Source organism: the organism of the source record quoted next, unplaced genomic scaffold, assembly GCF_019419815.1.
Source record: "Pyrus x bretschneideri cultivar Hongxiangsu unplaced genomic scaffold, Pyrus_bretschneideri_v1 Contig21, whole genome shotgun sequence".
Taxonomy (NCBI): domain Eukaryota; kingdom Viridiplantae; phylum Streptophyta; class Magnoliopsida; order Rosales; family Rosaceae; genus Pyrus; species Pyrus x bretschneideri.
Window position 1 is genome coordinate 5,101,277 of NW_025999513.1, and position 26,078 is coordinate 5,127,354.

The 26,078-nt window shown below is 37.1% G+C and overlaps 1 protein-coding gene across 9 annotated transcripts; it reads right to left on the bottom strand.

Moving 5' to 3' along the window:
- Positions 1-363: 363 nt before the first annotated feature.
- Positions 364-26,078, bottom strand: LOC103932020 (cullin-1). 9 transcript variants are annotated; one of them, XM_048584550.1, is made up of 22 exons: positions 25,844-26,078; positions 25,339-25,483; positions 25,132-25,231; positions 24,639-24,824; positions 24,325-24,372; positions 24,044-24,247; positions 23,872-23,949; positions 23,634-23,723; positions 21,582-21,662; positions 21,393-21,455; positions 3,614-3,694; positions 3,425-3,487; positions 2,775-2,810; positions 2,616-2,702; positions 2,382-2,531; positions 2,219-2,274; positions 1,971-2,091; positions 1,679-1,840; positions 1,431-1,574; positions 1,086-1,295; positions 823-990; positions 364-708 (listed from the first exon to the last, which is right to left on the bottom strand). In XM_048584550.1, exons 1-22 carry the CDS (start codon positions 26,061-26,063, stop codon positions 607-609), a joined length of 2,595 nt encoding a protein of 864 aa, XP_048440507.1. In that variant the 5' UTR covers positions 26,064-26,078; the 3' UTR covers positions 364-606. The 9 variants fall into 9 exon arrangements, with proteins under 9 accessions (XP_048440507.1, XP_048440511.1, XP_048440513.1 ...); XM_048584552.1 differs by lacking the exons at positions 364-708; positions 823-990; positions 1,086-1,295; ... (7 more) ...; positions 3,425-3,487; positions 3,614-3,694 and adding exons at positions 18,069-18,544; positions 18,575-18,680; positions 18,795-18,962; ... (6 more) ...; positions 20,597-20,683; positions 20,756-20,791; XM_048584554.1 differs by lacking the exons at positions 21,393-21,455; positions 21,582-21,662; positions 23,634-23,723; ... (5 more) ...; positions 25,339-25,483; positions 25,844-26,078 and adding exons at positions 7,665-7,754; positions 7,904-7,981; positions 8,076-8,279; ... (3 more) ...; positions 9,439-9,583; positions 9,943-10,125.

Genomic DNA, 26,078 nt, shown 5'->3' on the forward strand with positions numbered 1-26,078 from the left:
TAACTTTATCAAAAGGCGAGACATGGTTTTGAGTAAGAACATAAAACAACTTTCAATATTAAGGGTAATTCACAAAGGATTCAGAATTCTCTGTCAATATTTTCACCAAATAATATGGTAAACTCTTCATAGTTGGATCAATAATGTTAATGTCTCCACTCAGCTCGACTAATATGGATGTGATGACAATATGTATTTATGATGAGTTTTTAATACCACATAGTGACCAGTTCCATTGTTGTGGATGCATTTATTTTCGTGGAAAATTACCTTGGCGAGTCTCTTGAGTCATCTGCTCTTTTGATCGAAGAACTAAAATTTCTATAATTCAAATTCTTTAATTAATTTTCCTGACGAAACATATGTTCAAGTATCTTTGTAAATATCATATCATCTAAAAAATGTTAACAAAAGGGAAGAATCATGCAGAAGCGAAAGAAAAAAACAGAAGTAAAAGCTTGACATTCATGACTTTCTTGACAAATTTTATGCAATCAAATTTTAGTTTTAGCAACCCCGTCGTTCAATAAACGTTTATTATATACTGAGAAAGTGACTGTGCCACTTCGTCCACCGCTTGACCCAACTTCTTGTGCTAATACCACATCATGCCAAGTACCTAAACAAATTATGGTCGTCTTTGTCCCGCTCTAAGTAGTCTCTTGTGATTAGATCTTCGATCCTCTTTTCTATTGCTTTGGAGTCGGGCTGAAAGAAGAGACAATGGAGGGAGGGAAACAAACACCACTCTTTCAGAACCAAGGAAAAGGGGTTAAAATAGTATAAAATGAGAAGGAAAATTAAAAAAAGCACTACACTAACCTTGAACATGCGACCTAGCTGCTCTACACACTCCATAACCAACTGCTGATGACCCAAAACTTTACGGCTCTTCATAATACGCACAATTGATGCATCGATGGCATACCGTCTGTCCTTGTCAACATCTTCAATTACTTTCTTCTTCTCGTCCACCGGTGGGAGTGGAATCTGCATGATGATCACAATGATAAGTTAACTGATCACTCACATGAACACAAAATTAGAAGACAAAAAGACAAGATAAAACGTAAAGATCCAAGTACCTTGATCCTCCTCATTGTGTCAGTAAACTTAGCGTTGAACTCAAAGTTTAACTGTGTTTTTGTGTTTGGTTCCTTATTAAGGATCTTATATTTGGCACATGACAAGGAATGGAGTAGTCTGACAACATCATCATCAGTCAAGTTTAACTGAGTCATAATCTCCGAGCAACTCAGTCTATCTGAGGTATTGAATAACAGCAGGGCTGAAGCCTGAAGTAAGATAAAGAAAAATCAGTCTTAGAAATAAATAAATCTCCAATAGATCAGCATCTCACAAGCTAGACCAAAAATATGAACAATAGATCACAGATTAGGAAAGTTCAATTAATATATTAAATTCATCACCTGATAAGTCGTCACAATAAGCTCTATGGTTTTTGGTTCAAATTTCCCAATGATATTACAAGTACCCAGTGAGTACATCCATGTAAGTTTTCTGTGTTTTGTCTTTGTTTGATAGAATTCCCTGAAAAGTTCTACACACTTAACCTAAAGCAAGAGTGAAAAATAAAGAAGTCAGAAACTTCCCCAAGATTCTTAACCCAGCAGATAGTAAATTTTGAAACGAGATTTTCTCAGCAGAATCTGTATACCATTTCTGGGGGTAGGTTGAGGTCAAAAGACTTGTAGCTTGGCCAGAAGCCAGTGGTCAACACAGTAACTGTCAAATCAATCCCAGGATTTGCCTGCGGATTATTTTTCAGATACTCCTCAAAGCCAACTTGGTTGTCTTTGGCCAATGTCAAATCAGTAACCTGCAGAAAAAAAAATGAAACCAGTTTTTCTTTCGTAGTCGTATCTCCAGCAGTAACCCAGAAATTCATGCATGCAAGTACAGAACATTAAAAAGAAACATTTCTTGAAGGATTTTTAAGAACAACTGACCATTCCCTCCATCTTTGAGGTAAACTGACCACCACATTGTTGCTTCAGTTTTGTCAAAATACATCTCTCATGGTCATCATTAGCACTCTTGTCAAAAAGAAGACGTCGAACAAGCTTTTTCCTGCCAGAAATTAAATACGTATAGTTAATCTAATGCCTTCTAGTTTTAAACTATATATAATCATCTATAACCTTTCCCTACAATACATTAGATTGAAAGCAAACAGTTTGAGCAATAAAAGTGATACCTATAGAACTCAGCAAACAGGTCCTTGTCACTAATATAAGCCAGCAACTTTACCACCTGCGGTTTGAATGGCCTTTATTTACTGAATTTTTCTACCAGAGTAAGAAAAATGTAATATGTCCATGGAAGGTAAACAAATGGAATGGTACATCAAGAGTTCAGACCTTCTCAAGTGTCTCCTCAATGGCTTCATCACTCAACTTTTCACTCCCACCTTTCTTAAGAATGTTATCACAAAAAGTGGCAAGTAGTTCTGCACTAGAGCTTCCAGCAACACCCTTGTTGCAAAAGATCTCAAAAGCCTCTTTTAGGGCCTACAGATGCACAAAAAACTATCAGTTATGCAGAAATAATTGGTGGCAACGATAAGAATCTTAAAGCCCCGTTAAAATACAAACCTTGTGGAAAAGAGTATGGTTTTGGAAACATTCATTGACGTATGCTATGTACTTATCATGCAGCTCAATCACTTTTCTAACAAAAACCTGAAAAGCAGTCATATTAGTTGTCACTCAAGCAAATCAAAAGTTCCAAATGTGCAATGTTCATGAAATTACCTGTTCCTGCAAACCAACCACATCCTTTTTCTCTGCCTGTGGGGGAACAAAAAAGTCAGCATTCACATCTAATTACTTGTCGAATACCATTACATGAACAAACAATCTGAATCAAACGAAGTGATCACTGGACTACTGATAAATCAAAACTGACATCATAAAGAAGCTGTCTAGTTAGATATGGGAAACAAGAAAAGTCAACAAATAGGACACTTTTTGGAAAAATATGAGCAATCCTTTCTTCTTTACACTATATAACATATCCTATCATCCCCTCTATGCAGATTTAATGAATCTATTAATGGTGCAATGGAGCTTCCAATCCTTGTGGATAGGAAATTTTTAAAATTACAATAAATAATAGAAGTAAAAAAAAAAAAAAAAAATTTAATGAAGATTGTAAAGATCTAAAATTTTGGTCAAGAGGCTATATTATTTCCTCCTTGCCCCCCCCCCCCCCCCCCGGGGGCGGCGGTGTCAAGAGTTTGGTTTTCATTTGAATCCACTTTCTATGGCTATGTTATTTTCCCCCATGGGACTATGGGAGGCTCTAATTTAGAATTTCATACAAAGTCTGACCAATAGACAGTATTCAGTAGAAAACCTTCTCAGCAGCCATGAATGTATAAAATAATAGAGAAGGCATATACCTTCTTGTTGCTTGCTGCAACTTCTGCCTGTTTGACTAAGGCTGTTCCTTCAGCAGTAACATGCTGCATCACGGAACACCATGAAATATTAAAAGCATGAAAAAAAAACAGAAATGGAAAGATATATACGCTAATATGCTACATACCAGATCACCTTTAACCCAGAAAAAATAAAGGAAGACTGCTAACCTGCTTGAATATTTGAGAAACAGGATCCAAGCCTCGAGGTATCTTAGAAAATAGCCTGAACATTCTAGACAGATCATCCACCTTAAACAGAGAAAAGAAAAATGATAAGATACAACATTCGTCTAGTTTTTTTTCTTTAGAATTCCTTCAATACAACAACAACACAGCCTTATCCCATATAGGGTCGGCTGTATGAATCCTAAAACACCACTACGCTCAGTTTTGCGTCAAGTCTTATGTTAGCTCCAAGTACTCCATATCTTTTCTTAAAGTCTTTTTCCAAGTCTTCCTAGGTCTTCCTCTAACCCTTACACCCTCAACCTCTGTCCCATAATCGTATTTTCTAACCAGTGCATCTGTGGGTCTTCGTTTCAAACGCCCAAACTACCTTAACCGATTTTTTCTCATTTTATCTTCCATTGCGGCCACTCCTACTTTACCTCGGATATCCTCGTTCTTAATCATGTCCTTTCTAGTGTGCCCACACATCAAACGAAACATTCTCATTTCCGCTACACTCATTTTTTGCACGTGTTAGATGCTTGACCACCCAACATTCCATGCCATAAAACATTTTTGGCTTTATTGTCATCTTATAAAATTTCCCCTTGAGTTTTAGTGGCATACGACGGTTGCATAACACACACAATGCATTCTTCCGTTTCATCCATCCAGCTTGTATTCTATGGTTGACAGCTCCATCCAATTCTCTGTTCTTTTGCAAGATAAATCCAAGATATCTCACTTGGACCCCCTTCCCACGTACTCTGTCTCTAATCTACTTAGGCGAAGAATTTTGGGGTGCATTTGTTTACCTTCGTTAAGGTTCACTGGATTAGACTGGACTAAATTTTAGCGTAATCCCATGTTTGTTATACGCACAGACTAATGTTAATGAGACTAAGTTTCACTTGCCTACACTAACGCCTTTGCTAAACTGTCTTAGCTAGAGCCCGAACACCATGGGACTGCTAAGACCTCCTCTCTCTCTCGCATCGTAGTCGAGCTAAGACCTCCTCTCTCTCTCTCTAGCATCCCAATCATGCTGACTGCATCATCTACAACAAAGACAACTTGTAATCTCCAACCATTCCCGCCGCATCCACTTCATCTCCGACCACTCCCGCAGAGTCTTTGTCATCTCCGATTCTTTGTCCGCATAATCTCTCTCTAACTCGATCGTCGTCTCAATTTTTGCCTCTAATTAATGGTTTGTTGGATTTGCAGAGATGGCCAATTCGATCGATTGGCATGGAGGATTTTACGTTTTTTGAATTGGATTTTGGACATTTTGAAATGGATGATTTTGAGTTTTTTTATTGGATTTTGGGTTTTTTTTTTTGGGTTAATTACAAAAAACTACCTCAAGTATGGGTCAAATGACACTTTCATACTTCATCTTTTAAAATTGACAATGTCATACCTCATCTTACGAATTTATGTCAATGTTATACCTTCCGTTAGTTTGGCCGTTTATTCTCAGTTAAATGCTGACGTTGCTTGATCTGGGACCCATTTTTATTAAAAAATTAATAAAAAAAATTATTAAAAATAAAAAAAATCATTTAATATTATTTAAATATTAAAATAATAAAGAAAAATTATTTAAAAAAAAAAAAAAAAAAACCAACGTCAGTTCTCCCTTCCCCCCCTCTCCCTTCTCCCCATCTTCATCTTCTTCCTCTTTCTGCAACTACAACCCAGAAAAACAGAAGAGAAAAAAAAAAAAAAAAAAACCAATTTGTTTTCCTTGCTCCTCACCCCCTCTTCTCCCCACACCCACGCACCCAACCTCCCCACCTTCGCACCCCAACCTCGCACCCACTATCTACAACCCCTTAAAAAAAAAAAAAAAAAAAAACCCATTCTCCTGGGCGAGGAGAAAATGGGCAACGGGGGTCCGCGGGCGGGGGGGGGGGGGGTGGGGGAGGAGGGGGGGAAGGGGGGGAGAGGGGGGTGGGGGAATGGGTGTGGAGAGGAGAGGGTGGGTGTGAGGGGGGCGAACTGGGTTGCTGCTGTTTGTTTGTTTTTTTTTTTTTCTTCTTCTTCTTCCCCTTCTGCAGAGGACGAACTGGGGGGTTTTTTTTTTTTTTTTTTTTTTTTTCTTCTTCCCCTTCTGCAGAGGACGAACTGGGGTTTTTTTTTTTTTTTTTTTTTCTTCTTCTTCTTCCCTTTCTGCAGAGGACGAACTGGGGGGTTTTTTTTTTTTTTTTTCCTTCTTCTTCCCCTTCTGCAGAGGACGAACTGGGGGGGTTTTTTTTTTTTTTTTTTTTTTTCTTCCTTCTTCTTCCCCTTCTGCAGAGGACGAACTGGGGGGGGGGGGGGGTTTTTTTTCCTTCTTCTTCCCCTTCTGCAGAGGACGAACTGGGGGGGGGGGGGGTTTTTTTTTTTTTTTTTTTTTTTTTTCTTCTTCTTCCCCTTCTGCAGAGGACGAACTGGGGGGTTTTTTTTTTTTTTTCCTTCTCTCTTCTTCCCTCTTCTTCTTCTTCTTCTTCTTCTCTTCTTCTGCAGGGGGACGAACTGGGCTTTTTTTTTTTTTTTTTTTTTTCTTCTCTCTTCTTCTGCTTCCCTCTTCTTCTTCTTCTTCTTCTGCGGGTTAGGTTTGGGGGTGGGTGGGAGTGGACGGGTTTGCTGCTTTTTTTTTTTTTTTTTCTCTTCTTCTTCTTCTTCTTTCTCCTTCTTCTTTTCTGGGTTGCTGGGTTGCAGGAAGATGATGGGGATTAGAGAGGGGGAGATGCACGAAATAACCATGGACCTACAGAAAAAAAAAAAAAAAAACCCAGTTCGTCCCCCTGCAAAAGTAGAAGAAGAAGAAGAGGGAAGAAGGGGGAAGAAGAAGAAGAGAGAAGAACAAAAAAAAAAAAAAAAGCCCAGTTCGTCCCCCTGCAGAAGAAGAAGAAGAAGAAGAAGAAGAAGAAGAGGGAAGAAGGGGGAAGAAGAAGAAGAGAGAAGAACAAAAAAAAAAAAAAAGCCCAGTTCGTCCCCCTGCCAGAAGAAGAAGAAGAAGAAGAAGAAGAAGAAGAGGGAAGAAGAGGGAAGAAGAGAAGAGAGAAGAAAAAAAAAAGGGTCTTTATAATTTTAATATTTAATAATATTAAATGATTTTTTTTGTTTTTAATAATTTTTTTATTAATTTTTAATAAAATGGGTCCCGCATCAAGCCACGTCAGCATTTAACTGAGAAATAAACGGCCAAGCTAACGGAAGGTATAACATTGACACAAATTCGTAAGATGAGGTATAACATTGTCAATTTTAAAAGATGAGGTATGAAAGTGTCATTTGACCCAAACTTGAGGTAGTTTTTTGTCATTAACCCTTTTTTTTTTTAAGTGAAGGATTCTGGGGGGTTTTAGATTGGTTCTGGGTTTTTGGATTGATTTTGGGTTTTTTGAAATGGAGGATTCTGGGTTTTAATTTTGAGTTATGAATTTTAATTTTTGAGTGATTTGGGAGATCTGTGTTTCATGATTCAGGAATTCTATGTTTTGTGATTTGGAAGTTCTAGAATTTGTTGAATTTGGGAGTTGTGATTTGAGTTAGATCCTACTTCTTCAGGTACAAGGGATTATACATCCAACTTTTAATATAGTGTATTGCCACTTTAGTTGAGAGTGAAAGAAAAGTCGGAAGTCCAAGGAAGTTGAGAGTGAAGGAAAAGTTGAAGTCCAAGGAACTTGAGGACGACGATTTTACGTAAGTTGAAAAATTATGAAAAAATGTTTGTGTGCTTTCTTATTTGTATGAATTGGCTTTGTTTCTAAATGGGTTCTATAGATAGATGCACTACTCTTTACTTAAAATAATAATTATTTTTCTTATCCTCCTTTTTAGTTTGTTATTGCACCAAACACTTCACTGAGTTGGTCCAGCATAGTCCAATCTAAGCCAGTCCAGCATAGTCCATGAAGCTAGTCCGGTCCAGTTAGTCCGGTGCAACAAACGCACCCTTAGAGCACTTCCGCCAAAGGTTAAGCTTCGCATTTACTCCCTCGTGCGTTTCATCTATCCAATGGACAAAAATGTAGATTTTAACATTCTCCGAAGGTACCTTGTCATCTCGAAGCAATGCATGGCACCCCGAGTGCTCTTTCTCAAGTAATTGTGTTGCATACACAAACAACAGCTCATGTTGAACTTTCTACAATTAAAAAAAATAATAACAACATTAACAGTCAGATTTCAAATTCTACAGATATTTCCATCCCGACTTAACTTACCTAGACTTACATTCCGTAGGAATATATATATGCATACAAGGTAAAGTCATAGAAATAATCAAATACAAACCTCAAGCAGCTTTGGCTCACTACTAGAGTGCAAGTAGTGAGAAACTCTATCTTTCTCCCGTTTTAAACATTCCTCTGCCTGGAATTTCACACAAAAATTAAGTTCATTGAAATTGTGTCATAAGTGTATAATATACAGTTAAAACAACAAAGACAAGCATAATGGAGTTTACTTTTAGCATATAATCCGGACAAGAATCTTCTAAGATCCAATTGGAAGCTTTTCGAGAATAATAGGCAGCGGTGTCTTTAAGCATGTCTGCTTCAAAGTCATTTTCATAGTGATCCATTTGCCCCATTCCAATCTCAACAAATATATCCAGAACATTCTTCAACAGAGCTCGATCAATCTGCTCTCCTTCACGTTCTTGATCAATCTGTTTCGTAAAACGTCAAGTAAATTTATTTCAACTTAAATACGAGAACATGTGGTTCAGGTAAAACGGAAACGTACCAGAGATATTACAGCATCTCTTACTTTTGCTTTCAATTCTTGGTAGACCTGAAAATCACAATGATATATTGCCCACCATATTACAATCTGTTACTCACAAAAATCAGCTGAAGATGTGAAGGGATTGTGATGGAAGGCATTTTCATACAAATTCTACCATGAAATCGGTTCGGATGAGGGAGGAGAAGCAATTGTATATAATAAAAATATATAAAAATGGTATGGAAGTCAGTTCAATAGGCAATCAAAAGAATTCTTCAAACAACGTGATTTAAGATGGCACATAAGGGTTCCAGCACAACTTACGAGATCTCGGCAATCAAAAGAATTCTTCAAACAACGTGATTTAAGATGGCACATAAGGGTTCCAGCACAACTTTCGAGATCTCGGAAGCACGTAAGTCCAACTTCATTTAAGGGTGGAAGTGATCTCCGAGCTATAAAGTAGCGATCAAGATAATGAAAGAAACGAGAGAGCCACCTGACCATGATTTTATGGTTGGTCCACCTTTTCACAAGCTCTCTCAACATGAACTCATCATGCTTCTCTCTCAAAGATGGCAAAACCTGACATAAGCATATAAAATTAAACTCAACAACAGAAAGAGCATTCGTAAGCAAAAAAAAAAAAAACACCTCAAACAACACTTGGGGATTGGGAAGTGTTGAATTATCCCTGACTACACATGCCACAATGAATATCATATCAATGTGCATTGAGTTCTAATAGGTCTATAGGCGATGTTAGATAGTGCAGAGCATTAAGATTCTAACTTTAGCTTAATAAAAAACAGTTTGTGACATTGTAAACAATCACAGTAAGTACTGGGACTAGGAAAATGAAAAAAATAAATAATAGATAAATGCTTCCTCACCGTCGAAGTAATGTACTCTTCAAAAGATTCCCTGTACTTATCATAGAGCTGCTGTGAATAGTCATGTGGTGGCTTTTGAGTGCACATATTGTATATGGTTCTGCAAATAAAATTAAGAACAACAAAACACAATCAGCAACATTAATCTTTGGAGCATACAACAACAGCCAATGACAATCATAAAGATTAAAAGTTAGAAAGAAATACGTGTAGAGCAACATGTAGTCATCAGAGCTGAACTGCGGCTCGGGCAACCCTTCTAGAATGTTCTTCAGCTTTGTGATCCCCTTCTGCATGATCTCCCATCCTTCTTCAAAATCGATGGGCCTACGGTCGTTCATCCTGCCAGCGTCTAATTCGCAAATGCAAAAACCAAAGACTCATCAGAAACCCTAAATCAACTAGTTCAATCAAATTCAAAGCCAAAGAATCATAAACCCTAAATGCTCTGTTAGACAGCGAATTGAATACGCGATTCCCCAAACAGTGAAATTCCCCACGATTTCACAACAATCAATCAAACCTCAAGATTCAACTTTACGAAATCGAACTCCAAATGCGAAAAATTACCAAGATTACAGCCCCAATCAATGCTGAAAAGCACCAGTTCGTAAGAGACAGTAATAAGTTAAAGAAACTGGTGTAAAACCAATCGGTGATCAGAACAGAGATCAAGAATCGCGATGTGTGAAAGTAAGTAGCGAAATTCACCTGAGCTGGGAAGCGGAGAAACTCTAATAGGAGGAAAGAGATAGCGCGCGCGCAAGAGAGTTTGTGGTTATCCGAAATCTCAGATGGAAGCACTTTTCGATTTCTGCTTGCACTACAATCATTTCATTTCAGCATTTGTTTATTTATTTTGCTGGAAAAAAAGCACTTTTCGATTTCTGCGTGTACTACTGTCAAGATTTTGCGGGAAAACATTAATCTTTGGATCATTTCAGTATTTATTTATTTATTTTGCGGGAAAAAAAAATAAAAGAATTCAGTAATTTCGGTTATTTTTTCCGTATAGGGTGGCGGGGGTTTTTATTTTATTTTATCATTTTTGGGTAGGGCTGAATAAAAATCTTGATTTACCCGAACCCGACTGAAAATTTCACAAACCCTCAACCGAAAAATCCCGAAATAAAAAATCTCGAAAAGTTTGGTAACCCAAACAGAAAAAAACCCGAATATTTTTGTATGGGAATTGGGACCTGGTTGTCAAGATGTTCGATAATTCCGAACCGATACATAATACATATTTATTAGCATAAATAAGCATTGGATTCGGTTGATTAAATCTCAACCGTAGAAAGCTCACTCTCTCTCTAATCACTCAAATCAGGTATGCACGCTTTCTATCTCACACAGACCTCTTGAATCTCTCTGCACTCTCTCTTTTCCTCCTCCGCTCTGTCAACACTCAACACTCTCTTATATCTCTCGAATCGTCTCTGCACTCTCTACCCTTCTCCTCCTCCCTCCGTCACGAAAATATTGTCCCTTGATTTGGATTCTGAAATTGTGAATTAGGGTTTTGAACTTTCAATTTGGGGATTTAGAATTAAAATTAGGATTTCTGTTTTGAATTTCATGTAATTTCAATTACTGCTTGATTTCTTTGTATTTGGTTTCAATTTTTCTCCATTTTGAATTTTGATTGAGGGATTTCTTCGATCTCTGTATTGTTTTCTCTTTGGTTTTTTAGGGTTGTTTGCAAATTTGAGATTTGGGGACTGCAAATTTGTGATTTGGGGATGCATTCATACGATCTTTCCAAATTAGGTTAATAGTTGCCGACTACATTCATTCCCGATCCGGGAATACCCAAACTTCAGTTCGGTTTCGGGTTTTGGAATCCCACCCCGAAAATGATCGTTTAGGATTCGAGGTTTGGGTTTCGGTTTGGGATTCTGACTCGAACTGACCCTATTTTTGGGGTTGGTGATAATGTTTTGCGGTTTATCATCTACTTTCCTTTTTTTTTTTTTTTTTTTTGTAAATTTCTCATAATCAAAGAGGACAAATAGATGACCATTTTATTGTAATGGTAAAAAATAATTTTTTTAATATTTTGATCCAAGTTTGATTTTTAGTAATTTCAATTTTCTTTAACAACTAAGTATTGAACCTACTAGCACTATCATTGTACTAAACAAAATTAGAAAACATATCAGCCCATTCAAATTGTAATGAATAGTTTGGTTCGTTTTAACCGTCAAAAAAATTAAACAGTCGAAGTCATTGGGTTAGCTGGGGATAAATTTTTCAGTGTGTCGAAAACACGATTCAGTACACAAAGTGTAACAAAACAATTGGTTAGAATTTTTTTTTTTTTTAAGTTTTCAGCAAGGTTCTAAAAATTGCTAAGCGCTAGTCGGGCGGTAGACAAGGGCTTAGCGCCTAGACGGCCTAAGCGGATATACATAAATTTATTATATATCTTGTAAATAAATGCCTATTTACAACTATAAAAAAAATAAAAAATAAAAAAAACCATACTTGTATGGATAATAAAAGAATGATAAAATACAAAAATAGAAGTAGAAGAATACACAAATTATATACATCCAAAAAGTTCAATATTTAAAAAACAGTAAGCATATAATCATAATGAGGAGGATTAGGATTATATACTAAATTCTTCTTGTTGATGAATCATGATCCTTGTATTGGATTAGACATAGACTAAATTATTTAACCTTGTTGTATCTGGTTTATTTCTTTTCTTTGTATGTATCCCCTAAAAAATGTTCCAATTTGTTTCACTATTGGATGAACTTGTAGTAAATCCATCATTTGCAAATTAGTTACACCATTTACATAAGTATACTACCATGAAACCAAAAAAAGAAAAAAAAACACAATTAATAAAAAAATGTAAAAAATATATAATAAAAAAAAACCGCCTAAGCCCCGCCTAACTCTCCGCCTAGGCCTGCCTAGCGTCCAGCTTATTTTTCCACCAAACGCCTTGCCCAAAATCGGGGCAGGGCTCCACCGCCCAGCGCCTAGGCGGCTGCTTAGGCCGATTTTTAGAACAACGGTTTTCAGTAAATTATATTATTACACATAGTGTACTGGACCGTGTTTTCGGCACTTTAAAAATCTCTCGTGAGAGAGAATGATGGGTAGGATAATGAGTAAGTTTAAGTTAGAAATTTTGTGTTCGAATTCTTCTCTTACAACCAAACAAAAATGAAATACTGTCAAACGAGCTCAAATAACCTACAACCTTTTTTCAAATAGATAGTCATACATGTCTACAAATATAATATAATTCTAGTCAGTATAGGATAACTGACACACCCCGACCCGGAATGTTCACTAGGACCCCAAATCGAGCTGTGTTGGCCGACACCTGGAAGGTGACAAAGCCATAAAGTGTGATAGTATATAAAATGTGAATAAATTAAAACCTAAAAGTGCTTAAGAACACGAGTGCCCGATGAGCGGGTCTGGACCCATTTCACGCATGGTAAAAAGCATAGATATAGTACAGTAAGGTAAGATAATGATTATACCATCATCAGAAGACATCTATACTGAAAAGTGCCACGAATCCTCGTCGATACGAAACTTTGTTGCTAGAACCTAGAGGGGTGCAAAAATAGAAAATGTGAGTGAGTGAAACAAAACTTTTCAACCCAATTTCAATTACCAAAGGTAGTAACCCCTCGCCGTAACACTTGTATAATTTCCCAGAAAATAATAGGTGTGACTATAACTCTAAAGTTTAACCAAAATAACCGTCTCACAGCTATGTCGTGTCAAATATCTCAACAAGAATAAGTAACCCAGGTGAAATAAATCAATATGAAACGGTATATCAGTCGGATCCACCTATTGTGGCATGTACGGCTGAACCAATAGCTCATCAACATGCTAGCTAGAGTTACCTCACGTGACCTGTACGGCTGAATCAATAGTTCATCAATCAATACTAGCATATAAGTTGAGAGTCACCTATAGTAACCTGTACGACTTATCCATATCTCATCAATCAATGCTAACATATTTAAATTAGGATTACTTGATTGGAGTCATTCGTCAATTGGGAATGTATTAAAGATATGATTTGAGTAATTAATCATTATCTTTAATTCTTTGACTTTTCCTTGTCAAGGGCAATTGAGTTGTGAGCAGTCGTATTCAACTGCTGAGACCTTCAGGGGTGTGAGTTGCACGTGGGAGTATCTGAGGAGCTTGCCCATTTTGTTGGAAATGTGCCCTAAAACCAATCATATGATGGTACTTTACGGACATTTCAAACTAATGTAGTTTAAATGTAAAGGGCAAAGATTATTGTTTGAGCCGTCTCATATAAATGTTATATGCTTAAACGATAAGTCCAAGGAATATGTGATTGGAAGAATGCGATCTAAATAAGTTAGATTCATGAGACCATTCTTTCATTGACACATCCTAAACGTTCCTGATCATAGGATTGTCAATTGGGCATTGACAGTCCGTTAAGATCAGTACGTGCTATGTCTTCTCTCAGGGAGAGTGACTAGTCTCGAGTCATTGGTGTGTGTGACATCAAGACAAGTACGTAGGTGCTCAATAGAGAATGAGTTCACTGAACATGATCAACGAAGAGTTCTCATATTCATGTCACATGAGAACTCATGGTTGGGATAATGCAAATTAGTCTTTTGACCTGAGGCATCACAGTTGTCTTGTGGTTAGGTCCTTAATCTTTGATTATGTCAAAGTCACTCCATCAGGAGGGTGTCCACGGCATCGTTGGGGTTAAGCCACTTAGCCATGGAGGCAAGTGAATGCGCAACAAGGGATCTCTAACCTTCACACTGTTTGAGGGAGAATACTCTATGATATGATTAAGAATCTTTGGCCAAAGTATGAATGAGATTTAGGAATGTGTTCCAAATCACATTCAAGGTAATCATATAAGCACAAGACTCACATTCGATAGTAGACATGAATAAACTATCAAATCAAACAATGTGGTCAAGAGTATTGTATTAGAGAAAGACCGTATTGTATTTGTAATCCTAAAACTGAATAGGTTCTCCACCTCTTCTGATTAGCTTGGGTAACCATGACATGCTGCTAGGCGTCAACCATGGTTTGTGGAACCTCTAAAAGTGTATTATCACTAACGGGAGAATTGAAAGTAAGTTTCAATTCACAATCAATTTGAAAGAGTTTGAATCGCCCACTGCCTCGCTAAAAGGAACCTAATGGATCGTACACCGTGTAAGGTAGAGATTGAAGATTCAACGGAGATGAGTAAGAATAATTAAATGGTTTAATTATTTATGGCAAAGATTAATTAATATGATTATTAATCAAACGAATAAGTTTGTTAAAAGACCACAGGATAGTTTTGGACCTTAAGGCCCAATGGGCTTCGAACGTCAAATCCATTGACTTAAGTTGTGTGACAACTTAATGAATAATGATTCACAAAGGCCCAAATAGCCCAATGAATACCCTAAGGCCGGCCATTTAGAGAAAGAGTGGATTTTGGACTTATTTACAAGTTTGCCACTCAAATGAATTAAGGTATAAGTGTGACTTTATAGCCAAAATTCATTTAGGGTTTTTTTTTTTGGGGAAATTGGAGAAACACAAACTCTCCTTTCTCTCTAGAAATGACCGGCCACCCTTGAGGAAAACATCTAGCAATCTTACTTCCTCAAGGTCACTCATTTCTTCTACAATATGCCTTGGTGTGGAGACTTAGAGGTTCTCAATTTTGGGAACTTGGAGAAACCTTTTCATCCATCCAAATCCATGGATCTAAGATGCAAGGAATGAAGACCCTCTCTTTGGGTGATTAGCCTTTGCTTATGCAAAGAGGAATCTACAAAGGTATTGATTTCTCAACTCACTTTGTTTTGAGTTGAGTCTTGGTTCACCTATCTACTAGGCTTTGAAGTTCATGGGTTAAGTTTTGTTTTTGAGTGCATATAAACATGATTCCGCCTTTTAATTGTTAATTGCATGTTGTTGATGTTGCTCAAATGAACTTGTTTTTCACAAATCTTCCTTCACATTTATCGAGGGTAATCTTGTCTTTCTAGAGCAAAAATCCATGTGTCGCCTCTAGAATTTTTGGGATTATTTTTGGTTCCACATTCAGCATAAGTAAACGAGAACATATATCAAATTAACAGAAAAATATCAGTTTTTACTGTCTCTCGCTCTCTCTCTCTCTCTCTAAGATTCTTAATACAGAAAGAATAGCCTGCAAAATTATGCAATCATATGCAGGAATCCAAACCCAATACCAACCACAATAATTCTTCATAATCGAACAGGACGATGGATAAAATCATCATTGTTCCGTTGTTGAAGGAAATGGAGAGAGAGAGAGAGAGAGAGCAAGCCTTTTTTTTTAGTGGTGGGAACCATTGAAATCATGCAAATATGTCTGTTATATTTTGTTATTCACATAATTGGCGTGAAGGAAGCAGCACTGAGCAAGTTATAATGAGTTTCTTGGTGACTCATTAATAAGCTGAAATGATACGTGAGTGCTAACAACAACTAAGAGTACAAAGTGATGAAGCTCTAATACATGAGAGCTGAGTTAAAATGAGGGAATCCTTTAGTATGTTTCAAAATATTTTATATATCAGGATTTTTTAGCTGTTAAATTTTTTATAAAGGATGAAATGAGATACAACCACTAAATTTTTAGCGTATCAGATACATCAAAGTATACTAGAATTTTCGTAAAACAAAATTAATTATAATCTCGGTCTATGCAACTTGGAACATTAATTTCACTAAAAAAAGCAAGTGATTTGGTGATGGAATTTGTTCAACTAATTAACTTTATCAAAAAGCGAGACATGGTTTTGAGTAAGAAGAACATAAAACAACTTTCAATATTAAGGGTAATTCACAAAGGATTCAGAATTCTCTGTCAATATTTTCACCAAATAATATGGTAAACTCTTCATAGTTGGATCAATAATGTTAATGTCTCCACTCAGCTCGACTAATATGGATGTGATGACAATATGTATTTATGATGAGTTTTTAATACCACATAGTGACTAGTTCCATTGTTGTGGATGCATTTACTTTCGTGGAAAATTACCTTGGCGAGTCTCTTGAGTCATCTGCTCTTTTGATCGAAGAACTAAAATTTCTATAATTCGAATTCTTTAATTAATTTTTCTAACGAAACATATGTTCAAGTATTTTTGTAAATATCATATCATTTGAAAAATGTTAACAAAAGGGAAGAATCATGCAGAAGTGAAAGAAAAAAACAGAAGTAAAAGCTTGACATTCATGACTTTCTTGACAATAGAATCCTTCCCACTAACTAAAAACCAAGTCATGACGGCAGGATAGAGATCCCAGCAGGATCTCACCTCATCAAATCTTAAGGATCAAGAGATTCGGACCTTTGAAATTTGATCTAACGGTTACAAACATAGGCCTTTCTAAAATTAATAATAATTGTAGCCTAGTTGAAATTTTAAAAGTCTGGATCCTTAGGACTTGGTGGGGAGATCCGGCTGGGATATCTGTCTGTGCCGACAGGTACGTGCTGCTTCTTAGCTCGCAATTACCATCAACAATTGTGGAAACTTCACCACCTCTTTCTTCTCTAACTGAGAGAACGAGATATTTTTTTATGCAATCAAATTTTAGTTTTAGCAACCCCGTCGTTCAATAAATGTTTATTATATACTCAGAAAGTGTCTACCGTCTAATGAACAATTATGACATAATAAATGGTGAGATGAGACTGAGAGTATCTCTCCTTCTTAACCTCAAAATGGCTCTTGCAAGTGACCATTTACCACAGTGATAGAAAGGTGTTAAGGCATTGCATGACGGCGTGAGTTTAAACCCCGTTGGTGACTAATCTAACATCTAATCTAACAAAATCTATCGTTTGACCAAAAAAAAAAAATAAAAGGCTCGAGAGGGCTAATTATATATGCATCCTTTGAACAAGGAAACCCTACCTTTACCTTTCCCCTTTGTTTGGTTAGAAATAGAATATAAAGTACAAGAGGTGGTGGTGATCTCAGCAAATGGATCCCAAAATCTCAAGTTTGACAAACTTTATTGAGTTGGAACCCAACAACCAAAATCTCAAGTACTGTTTACACTCATTTTTACTTATTACATACCGCTCTTATTTTTCGGCCGTCGTATCAAATGAATTAGAAAATCAATGACTAAATTAACAAAAATGTGTAAGAGGTAAAATAGATGTCTCAATAGCCCGATCCTTTGGCAATTTATTGAATTCAACTTCCTACAAAAATAACACCCTTCTTTTTTTTGGTTCTATTATAATTTTGACGACCTAGACCAACTAGAAAATCTCACTTTTGCCCTTTCCCTTTTATTGTTAGAATAAAGAGTCTACTGGTCATATTTTATGCAAAGTTTTGTTTGCAATCCCATTGAAATCCCACATTCTAGTACATGAATGCAGACGAGCATAAAATTTGTAGTTCAAGTGATTAAATGTAATTACTTGTATACCCGAAATCGTTGCTTCGCATTGAAATGATAATTAATCACCACTTTGATCCCACAGCTGCTTGCCTATTAAGATTCGATTCCGTATCAACTCGGTAACAAACAGCACTCATTTTAAACATTATTTAATCAGCAACGCAAAACATCTTACCGAAAGCTACTCCCACCTCCCAATGGCAGGGCTGATATCATACCAAACTTCTTAGTGATATGCTACGATCAATCGCTTACTTTAGTGGCCAATTTCTGACAGTTGATGCATTTGAAGTGCATATCCCGCCAACGGTCAGAAATTCCCCATGACATCAGCAAAAATGGTGTGTTATCGCTATGAAAGTAATAACACGAATCGACCAAACAAATCATGAAGCAGAAGAGCATAAGCATCTTGCAATCATATAGACAAATTCAGAGTTCACAAGCCACGTGTTTTGCAATCAAGACAAAGCATCCACCCGATAAATTTGATACCTGATCGGCTAAATGCAATTGCAAGTGGACACGCTGGGGCCGAAAATACGCCTCCTTCCAGTGGAGCAAAGAAACAGGTAACAAAGATGGATTGGTATAGTCATGGGATGGAAGATAATGCAGTAATCAAAGAAAGATGCGAAACGGTCCCATGGGGCACCGGGACCATATTATGAAGTCAATTACAGATCTCCCCAGCAAGAGTGAACTACCCATATTAGCCATCCATACCTTGCTCCAAGGGCAAAATGTACAAAGTATTCTCGGCTCGTGCTTTTTTTAGCAATCACTATTGGTCACTGGTGCAATGGCATTTACAAGTGACTGTGCCACTTCGTCCACCGCTTGACCCAACTTCTTGTGCTAATACCATGCCATTTGAAGGACGATCAACTTACACCACATCATGCCAAGTACCTAAACAAATTAGGGTTGTCTTTGTCCCGCTCTAAGTAGTCTCTTGTGATTAGATCTTCGATCCTCTTTTTTATTGCTTTGAAGTCGGGCTGAAAGAAGAGACAATGGAGGGAGGGAAACAAACACCACTCTTTCAGAACCAAGGAAAAGGGGTTAAAATAGTATAAAATGAGAAGGAAAATTAAAAAAAGCACTACACTAACCTTGAACATGCGACCTAGCTGCTCTACACACTCCATAACCAACTGCTGATGACCCAAAACTTTACGGCTCTTCATAATACGCACAATTGATGCATCGATGGCATACCGTCTGTCCTTGTCAACATCTTCAATTACTTTCTTCTTCTCGTCCACCGGTGGGAGTGGAATCTGCATGATGATCACAATGATAAGTTAACTGATCACTCACATTAACACAAAATTAGAAGACAAAAAGACAAGATAAAACGTAAAGATCCAAGTACCTTGATCCTCCTCATTTTGTCAGTAAACTTAGCGTTGAACTCAAAGTAATCAGTAGGGGAGAGAGTTTTTGTGTTTGGTTCCTTATTAAGGATCTTATATTTGGCACATGACAAGGAATGGAGTAGTCTGACAACATCATCATCAGTCAAGTTTAACTGAGTCATAATCTCCGAGTAACTCAGTCTATCTGAGGTATTGAATAACAGCAGGGCTGAAGCCTGAAGTAAGATAAAGAAAAATCAGTCTTAGAAATAAATAAATCTCCAATAGATCAGCACCTCACAAGCTAGACCAAAAATATGAACAATAGATCACAGATTAGGAAAGTTCAATTAATATATTAAATACATCACCTGATAAGTCGTCACAATAAGCTCTATGGTTTTTGGTTCAAATTTCCCAATGATATTACAAGTACCCAGTGAGTACATCCATGTAAGTTTTCTGTGTTTTGTCTTTGTTTGATAGAATTCCCTGAAAAGTTCTACACACTTAACCTAAAGCAAGAGTGAAAAATAAAGAAGTCAGAAACTTCCCCAAGATTCTTAACCCAGCAGATAGTAAATTTTGAAACGAGATTTTCTCAGCAGAATCTGTATACCATTTCTGGGGGTAGGTTGAGGTCAAAAGACTTGTAGCTTGGCCAGAAGCCAGTGGTCAACACAGTAACTGTCAAATCAATCCCAGGATTTGCCTGCGGATTATTTTTCAGATACTCCTCAAAGCCAACTTGGTTGTCCTTGGCCAATGTCAAATCAGTAACCTGCAGAAAGAAAAAATGAAACCAGTTTTTCTTTCGTAGTCGTATCTCCAGCAGTAACCCAGAAATTCATGCATGCAAGTACAGAACATTAAAAAGAAACATTTCTTGAAGGATTTTTTAGAACAACTGACCATTCCCTCCATCTTTGAGGTAAACTGACCACCACATTGTTGCTTCAGTTTTGTCAAAATACATCTCTCATGGTCATCATTAGCACTCTTGTCAAAAAGAAGACGTCGAGCAAGCTTTTTCCTGCCAGAAATTAAATATGTATAGTTAGGATTAACGCCTTCTAGTTTTAAACTATATATAATCATCTATAACCTTTCCCTACAATACATTAGATTGAAAGCAAACAGTTTGAGCAATAAAAGTGATACCTATAGAACTCAGCAAACAGGTCCTTGTCACTAATATAAGCCAGCAACTTTACCACCTGCGGTTTGAATGGCCTTTATTTACTGAATTTTTCTACCAGAGTAAGAAAAATGTAATATGTCCATGGAAGGTAAACAAATGGAATGGTACATCAAGAGTTCAGACCTTCTCAAGTGTCTCCTCAATGGCTTCATCACTCAACTTTTCACTCCCACCTTTCTTAAGAATGTTATCACAAAAAGTGGCAAGTAGTTCTGCACTAGAGCTTCCAGCAACACCCTTGTTGCAAAAGATCTCAAAAGCCTCTTTTAGGGCCTACAGATTCACAAAAAACTCAGTTATGCAGAAATAATTGGTGGCAACAATAAGAATCTTAAAGCCCCGTTAAAATACAAACCTTGTGGAAAAGAGTATGGTTTTGGAAACATTCATTAACGTATGCTATGTACTTATCATGCAGCTCAATCACTTTTCTAACAAAAACCTGAAAAGCAGTCATATTAGTTGTCACTCAAGCAAATCAAAAGTTCCACATGTGCAATGTTCATGAAATTACCTGTTCCTGCAAACCAACCACATCCTTTTTCTCTGCCTGTGGGGGAACAAAAAAGTCAGCATTCACATATAATTACTTGTCGAATACTATTACATGAACAAACAATCTGAATCAAACGAAGTGATCACTGGACTACTGATAAATCAAAACTGACATCATAAAGAAGCTGTCTAGTTAGATATGGGAAACAAGAAAAGTCAACAAATAGGACACTCTTTGGAAAAATATGAGCAATCCTTTCTTCTTTACACTATATAACATATCCTATCATCCCCTCTATGCAGATTTAATGAATCTATTAATGGTGAATGGAGCTTCCAATCCTTGTGGATAGGAAATTTTTAAAATTACAATAAATAATAGAAGTAAAAAAAAAAAAAAAAATTTAATGAAGATTGTAAAGATCTAAAACTTTGGTCAAGAGGCTATATTATTTCCTCCTTCTCCCTCCCCCCCCGCGGGGGCGGCGATGTCAAGAGTTTGGTTTTCATTTGAATCTACTTTCTATGGCTATATTATTTTCCCCCATGGGAGTCTCTATTTTAGAATTTCATACAAAGTCTGACCAATAGACAGTATTCAGTAGAAAACCTTCTCAGCAGCCATGAATGTATAAAATAATAGAGAAGGCATATACCTTCTTGTTGCTTGCTGCATCTTCTGCCTGTTTGACTAAGGCTGTTCCTTCAGCAGTAACATGCTGCATCACGGAACACCATGAAATATTAAAAGCATGAAAAAAAAACAGAAATGGAAAGATATATACGCTAATATGCTACATACCAGATCACCTTTAACCCAGAAAAAATAAAGGAAGACTGCTAACCTGCTTGAATATTTGAGAAACAGGATCCAAGCCTCGAGGTATCTTAGAAAATAGCCTGAACATTCTAGACAGATCATCCACCTTAAACAGAGAAAAGAAAAATGATAAGATACAACATTCGTCTAGTTTTTTTTCTTCAGAATTCCTTCAATACAACAACAACACAGCCTTATCCCATACAGGGTCGGCTGTATGAATCCTAAAACACCACTACGCTCAGTTTTGTGTCAAGTCTTATGTTAGCTCCAAGTACTCCATATCTTTTCTTAAAGTCTTTTTCCAAGTTTTCCTAGGTCTTCCTCCACCCCTTACACCCTCAACCTCTGTCCCATAATCGTATTTTCTAACCAGTGCATCTGTGGGTCTTCGTTTCAAACACCCAAACTACCTTAACCGATTTTTTCTCATTTTATCTTCCATTGCAGCCACTCCTACTTTACCTCGGATATTCTCGTTCTTAATCATGTCCTTTCTAGTGTGCCCACACATCAAACGAAACATTCTCATTTCCGCTACTACTCATTTTTTGCACGTGTTAGATGCTTGACCACCCAACATTCCATGCCATAAAACATTTTTGGTTTTATTGTCATCTTATAAAATTTCCCCTTGAGTTTTAGTGGCATACGACGGTTGCATAACACACACAATGCATTCTTCCGTTTCATCCATCCAGCTTGTATTCTATGGTTGACAGCTCCATCCAATTCTCTGTTCTTTTGCAAGATAAATCCAAGATATCTCACTTGGACCCCCTTCCCACGTACTCTGTCTCTAATCTACTTAGGCGAAGAATTTTGGGGTGCATTTGTTTACCTTCGTTAAGGTTCACTGGATTAGACTGGACTAAATTTTAGCGTAATCCCATGTTTGTTATACGCACGGACTAATGTTAATGAGACTAAGTTTCACTTGCCTACACTAACGCCTTTCTAAACTATCTTAGCTAGAGCCCGAACACCATGGGACTGCTAAGACCTCCTCTCTCTCTCGCATCGTAGTCGAGCTAAGACCTCCTCTCTCTCTCTCTAGCATCCCAGTCATGCTGACTGCATCATCTACAACAAAGACAACTTGTCATCTCCAACCACTCCCGCCGCATCCACTTCCATCTCCGACCACTCCCGCAGAGTCTTTGTCATCTCCGATTCTTTGTCCGCATAATCTCTCTCTAACTCGATCGTCGTCTCAATTTTTGCCTCTAATTAATGGTTTGTTGGATTTGCAAAGATGGCCAATTCGATCGATTGGCATGGAGGATTTTAGGTTTTTTGAATTGGATTTTGGATATTTTGAAATGGATGATTTTGAGTTTTTTTATTGGATTTTGGGTTTTTTTTTTTTTAAGTGAAGGATTCTAGGGGGTTTTAGATTGGTTCTGGGTTTTTGGATTGATTTTGGGTTTTTTGAAATGGAGGATTCTGGGTTTTAATTTTGAGTTATGAATTTTAATTTTTGAGTGATTTGGGAGATCTGTGTTTCATGATGTGGGAATTCTATGTTTTGTGATTTGGAAGTTCTAGAATTTGTTGAATTGGGGAGTTGTGATTTGAGTTAGATCCTACTTCTTCAGGTACAAGGGATTATACATCCAACTTTTAATATAGTGTATTGCCACTTTAGTTGAGAGTGAAAGAAAAGTTGGAAGTCCAAGGAAGTTGAGAGTGAAGGAAAAGTTGAAGTCCAAGGAACTTGAGGACAACGATTTTACGTAAGTTGAAAAATTATGAAAAAATGTTTGTGTGCTTTCTTATTTGTATGAATTGGCTTTGTTTCTAAATGGGTTCTATAGATAGATGCACTACTCTTTACTTAAAATAATAATTATTTTTCTTATCCTCCTTTTTAGTTTGTTATTGCACCAAACACTTCACTGAGTTAGTCCAGCATAGTCCAATCTAAGCCGGTCCAGCATAGTCCATGAAGCTAGTCCGGTGCAACAAACGCATCCTTAGAGCACTTCCGCCAAAGGTTAAGCTTCGCATTTACTCCCTCGTGCGTTTCATCTATCCAATGGACAAAAATGTAGATTTTAACATTCTCCGAAGGTACCTTGTCATCTCGAAGCAATGCATGGCACCCCGAGTGCTCTTTCTCAAGTAATTGTGTTGCATACACAGACAACAGCTCATGTTGAACTTTCTACAATTAAAAAAATAATAACAACATTAACAGTCAGATTTCAAATTCTACAGATATTTCCATCCCGACTTAACTTACCTAGACTTACATTCCATAGGAATATATATATGCATACAAGGTAAAGTCATAGAAATAATCAAATACAAACCTCAAGCAGCTTTGGCTCACTACTAGAGTGCAAGTAGTGAGAAACTCTATCTTTCTCCCGTTTTAAACATTCCTCTGCCTGGAATTTCACACAAAAATTAATTTCATTGAAATTGTGTCATAAGTGTATAATATACAGTTAAAACAACAAAGACAAGCATAATGGAGTTTACTTTTAGCATATAATCCGGACAAGAATCTTCTAAGATCCAATTGGAAGCTTTTCGAGAATAATAGGCAGCGGTGTCTTTAAGCATGTCTGCTTCAAAGTCATTTTCATAGTGATCCATTTGCCCCATTCCAATCTCAACAAATATATCCAGAACATTCTTCAACAGAGCTCGATCAATCTGCTCTCCTTCACGTTCTTGATCAATCTGTTTCGTAAAACGTCAAGTAAATTTATTTCAACTTAAATACGAGAACATGTGGTTCAGATAAAACGGAAACGTACCAGAGATATTACAGCATCTCTTACTTTTGCTTTCAATTCTTGGTAGACCTGAAAATCACAATGATATATTGCCCACCATATTACAATCTGTTACAAAAATCAGCTGAAGATGTGAAGGGATTGTGATGGAAGGCATTTTCATACAAATTCTACCATGAAATCGGTTCGGATGAGGGAGGAGAAGCAATTGTATATAATAAAAATATATAAAAATGGTATGGAAGTCAGTTTGGGCTATGGTTCAATAGGCAATCAAAAGAATTCTTCAAACAACGTGATTTAAGATGGCACATAAGGGTTCCAGCACAACTTACGAGATCTCGGAAGCACGTAAGTCCAACTTCATTTAAGGGTGGAAGTGATCTCCGAGCTATAAAGTAGCGATCAAGATAATGAAAGAAACGAGAGAGCCACCTGACCATGATTTTATGGTTGGTCCACCTTTTCACAAGCTCTCTCAACATGAACTCATCATGCTTCTCTCTCAAAGATGGCAAAACCTGACATAAGCATATAAAATTAAACTCAACAACAGAAAGAGCATTCGTAAGCAAAAAAAAAAAAACACCTCAAACAACACTTGGGGATTGGGAAGTGTTGAATTATCCCTGACTACACATGCCACAATGAATATCATATCAATGTGCATTGAGTTCTAATAGGTCTATAGGCGATGTTAGATAGTGCAGAGCATTAAGATTCTAACTTTAGCTTAATAAAAAACAGTTTGTGACATTGTAAACAATCACAGTAAGTACTGGGACTAGGAAAATGAAAAAAATAAATAATAGATAAATGCTTCCTCACCGTCGAAGTAATGTACTCTTCAAAAGATTCCCTGTACTTGTCATAGAGCTGCTGTGAATAGTCATGTGGTGGCTTTTGAGTGCACATATTGTATATGGTTCTGCAAATAAAATTAAGAACAACAAAACACAATCAGCAACATTAATCTTTGGAGCATACAACAACAGCCAATGACAATCACAAAGATTAAAAGTTAGAAAGAAATACGTGTAGAGCAACATGTAGTCATCAGAGATGAACTGCGGCTCGGGCAACCCTTCTAGAATGTTCTTCAGCTTTGTGATCCCCTTCTGCATGATCTCCCATCCTTGTTCAAAATCGATGGTCTTACGGTCGTTCATCCTGCCAGCGTCTAATTCGCAAATGCAAAAACCAAAGACTCATCAGAAACCCTAAATCAACTAGTTCAATCAAATTCAAAGCCAAAGAATCATAAACCCTAAATGCTCTGTTAGACAGCGAATTGAATACGCGATTCCCCAAACAGTGAAATTCCCCACGATTTCACAACAATCAATCAAACCTCAAGATTCAACTTTACGAAATTGAACTCCAAATGCGAAAAATTACCAAGATTACAGCCCCAATCAATGCTAAAAAGCACCAGTTCGTAAGAGACAGTAATAAGTTAAAGAAACTGGTGTAAAACCAATCGGTGATCAGAACAGAGATCAAGAATCGCGATGTGTGAAAGTAGCGAAATTCACCTGACCTGGGAAGCGGAGAAACTCTAATAGGAGGAAAGAGATAGCGCGCGCGCAAGAGAGAGTGGGGAGGAGGAGGATAGCAGACGAAGACGACGAAGTCCAGCAGAGCTTTAAGAGGGAGAGAGAGAGAGAGAGAGACCGGTGAAAAAAAGGAGTCTGGTTAAAGCAATCTATCCGAAATCTCAGATGGAAGCACTTTTCAATTTCTGCTTGTACTACAATCATTTCATTTCAGCATTT

Excerpts from the sequence above, each read along its gene's own strand:
- LOC103932020 (XM_048584550.1), bottom strand. The coding sequence starts at position 26,063 with ATGATTGTAGTACAAGCAGAAATTGAAAAGTGCTTCCATCTGAGATTT. Across the intron at positions 3,695-21,392 it reads ATGCAGCAAGCAACAAGAAG|GTGGATGATCTGTCTAGAAT; the intron begins GTATATGCCTTC and ends TCTCTGTTTAAG. Across the intron at positions 2,532-2,615 it reads ACCATACTCTTTTCCACAAG|GCCCTAAAAGAGGCTTTTGA; the intron begins GTTTGTATTTTA and ends GTGCATCTGTAG.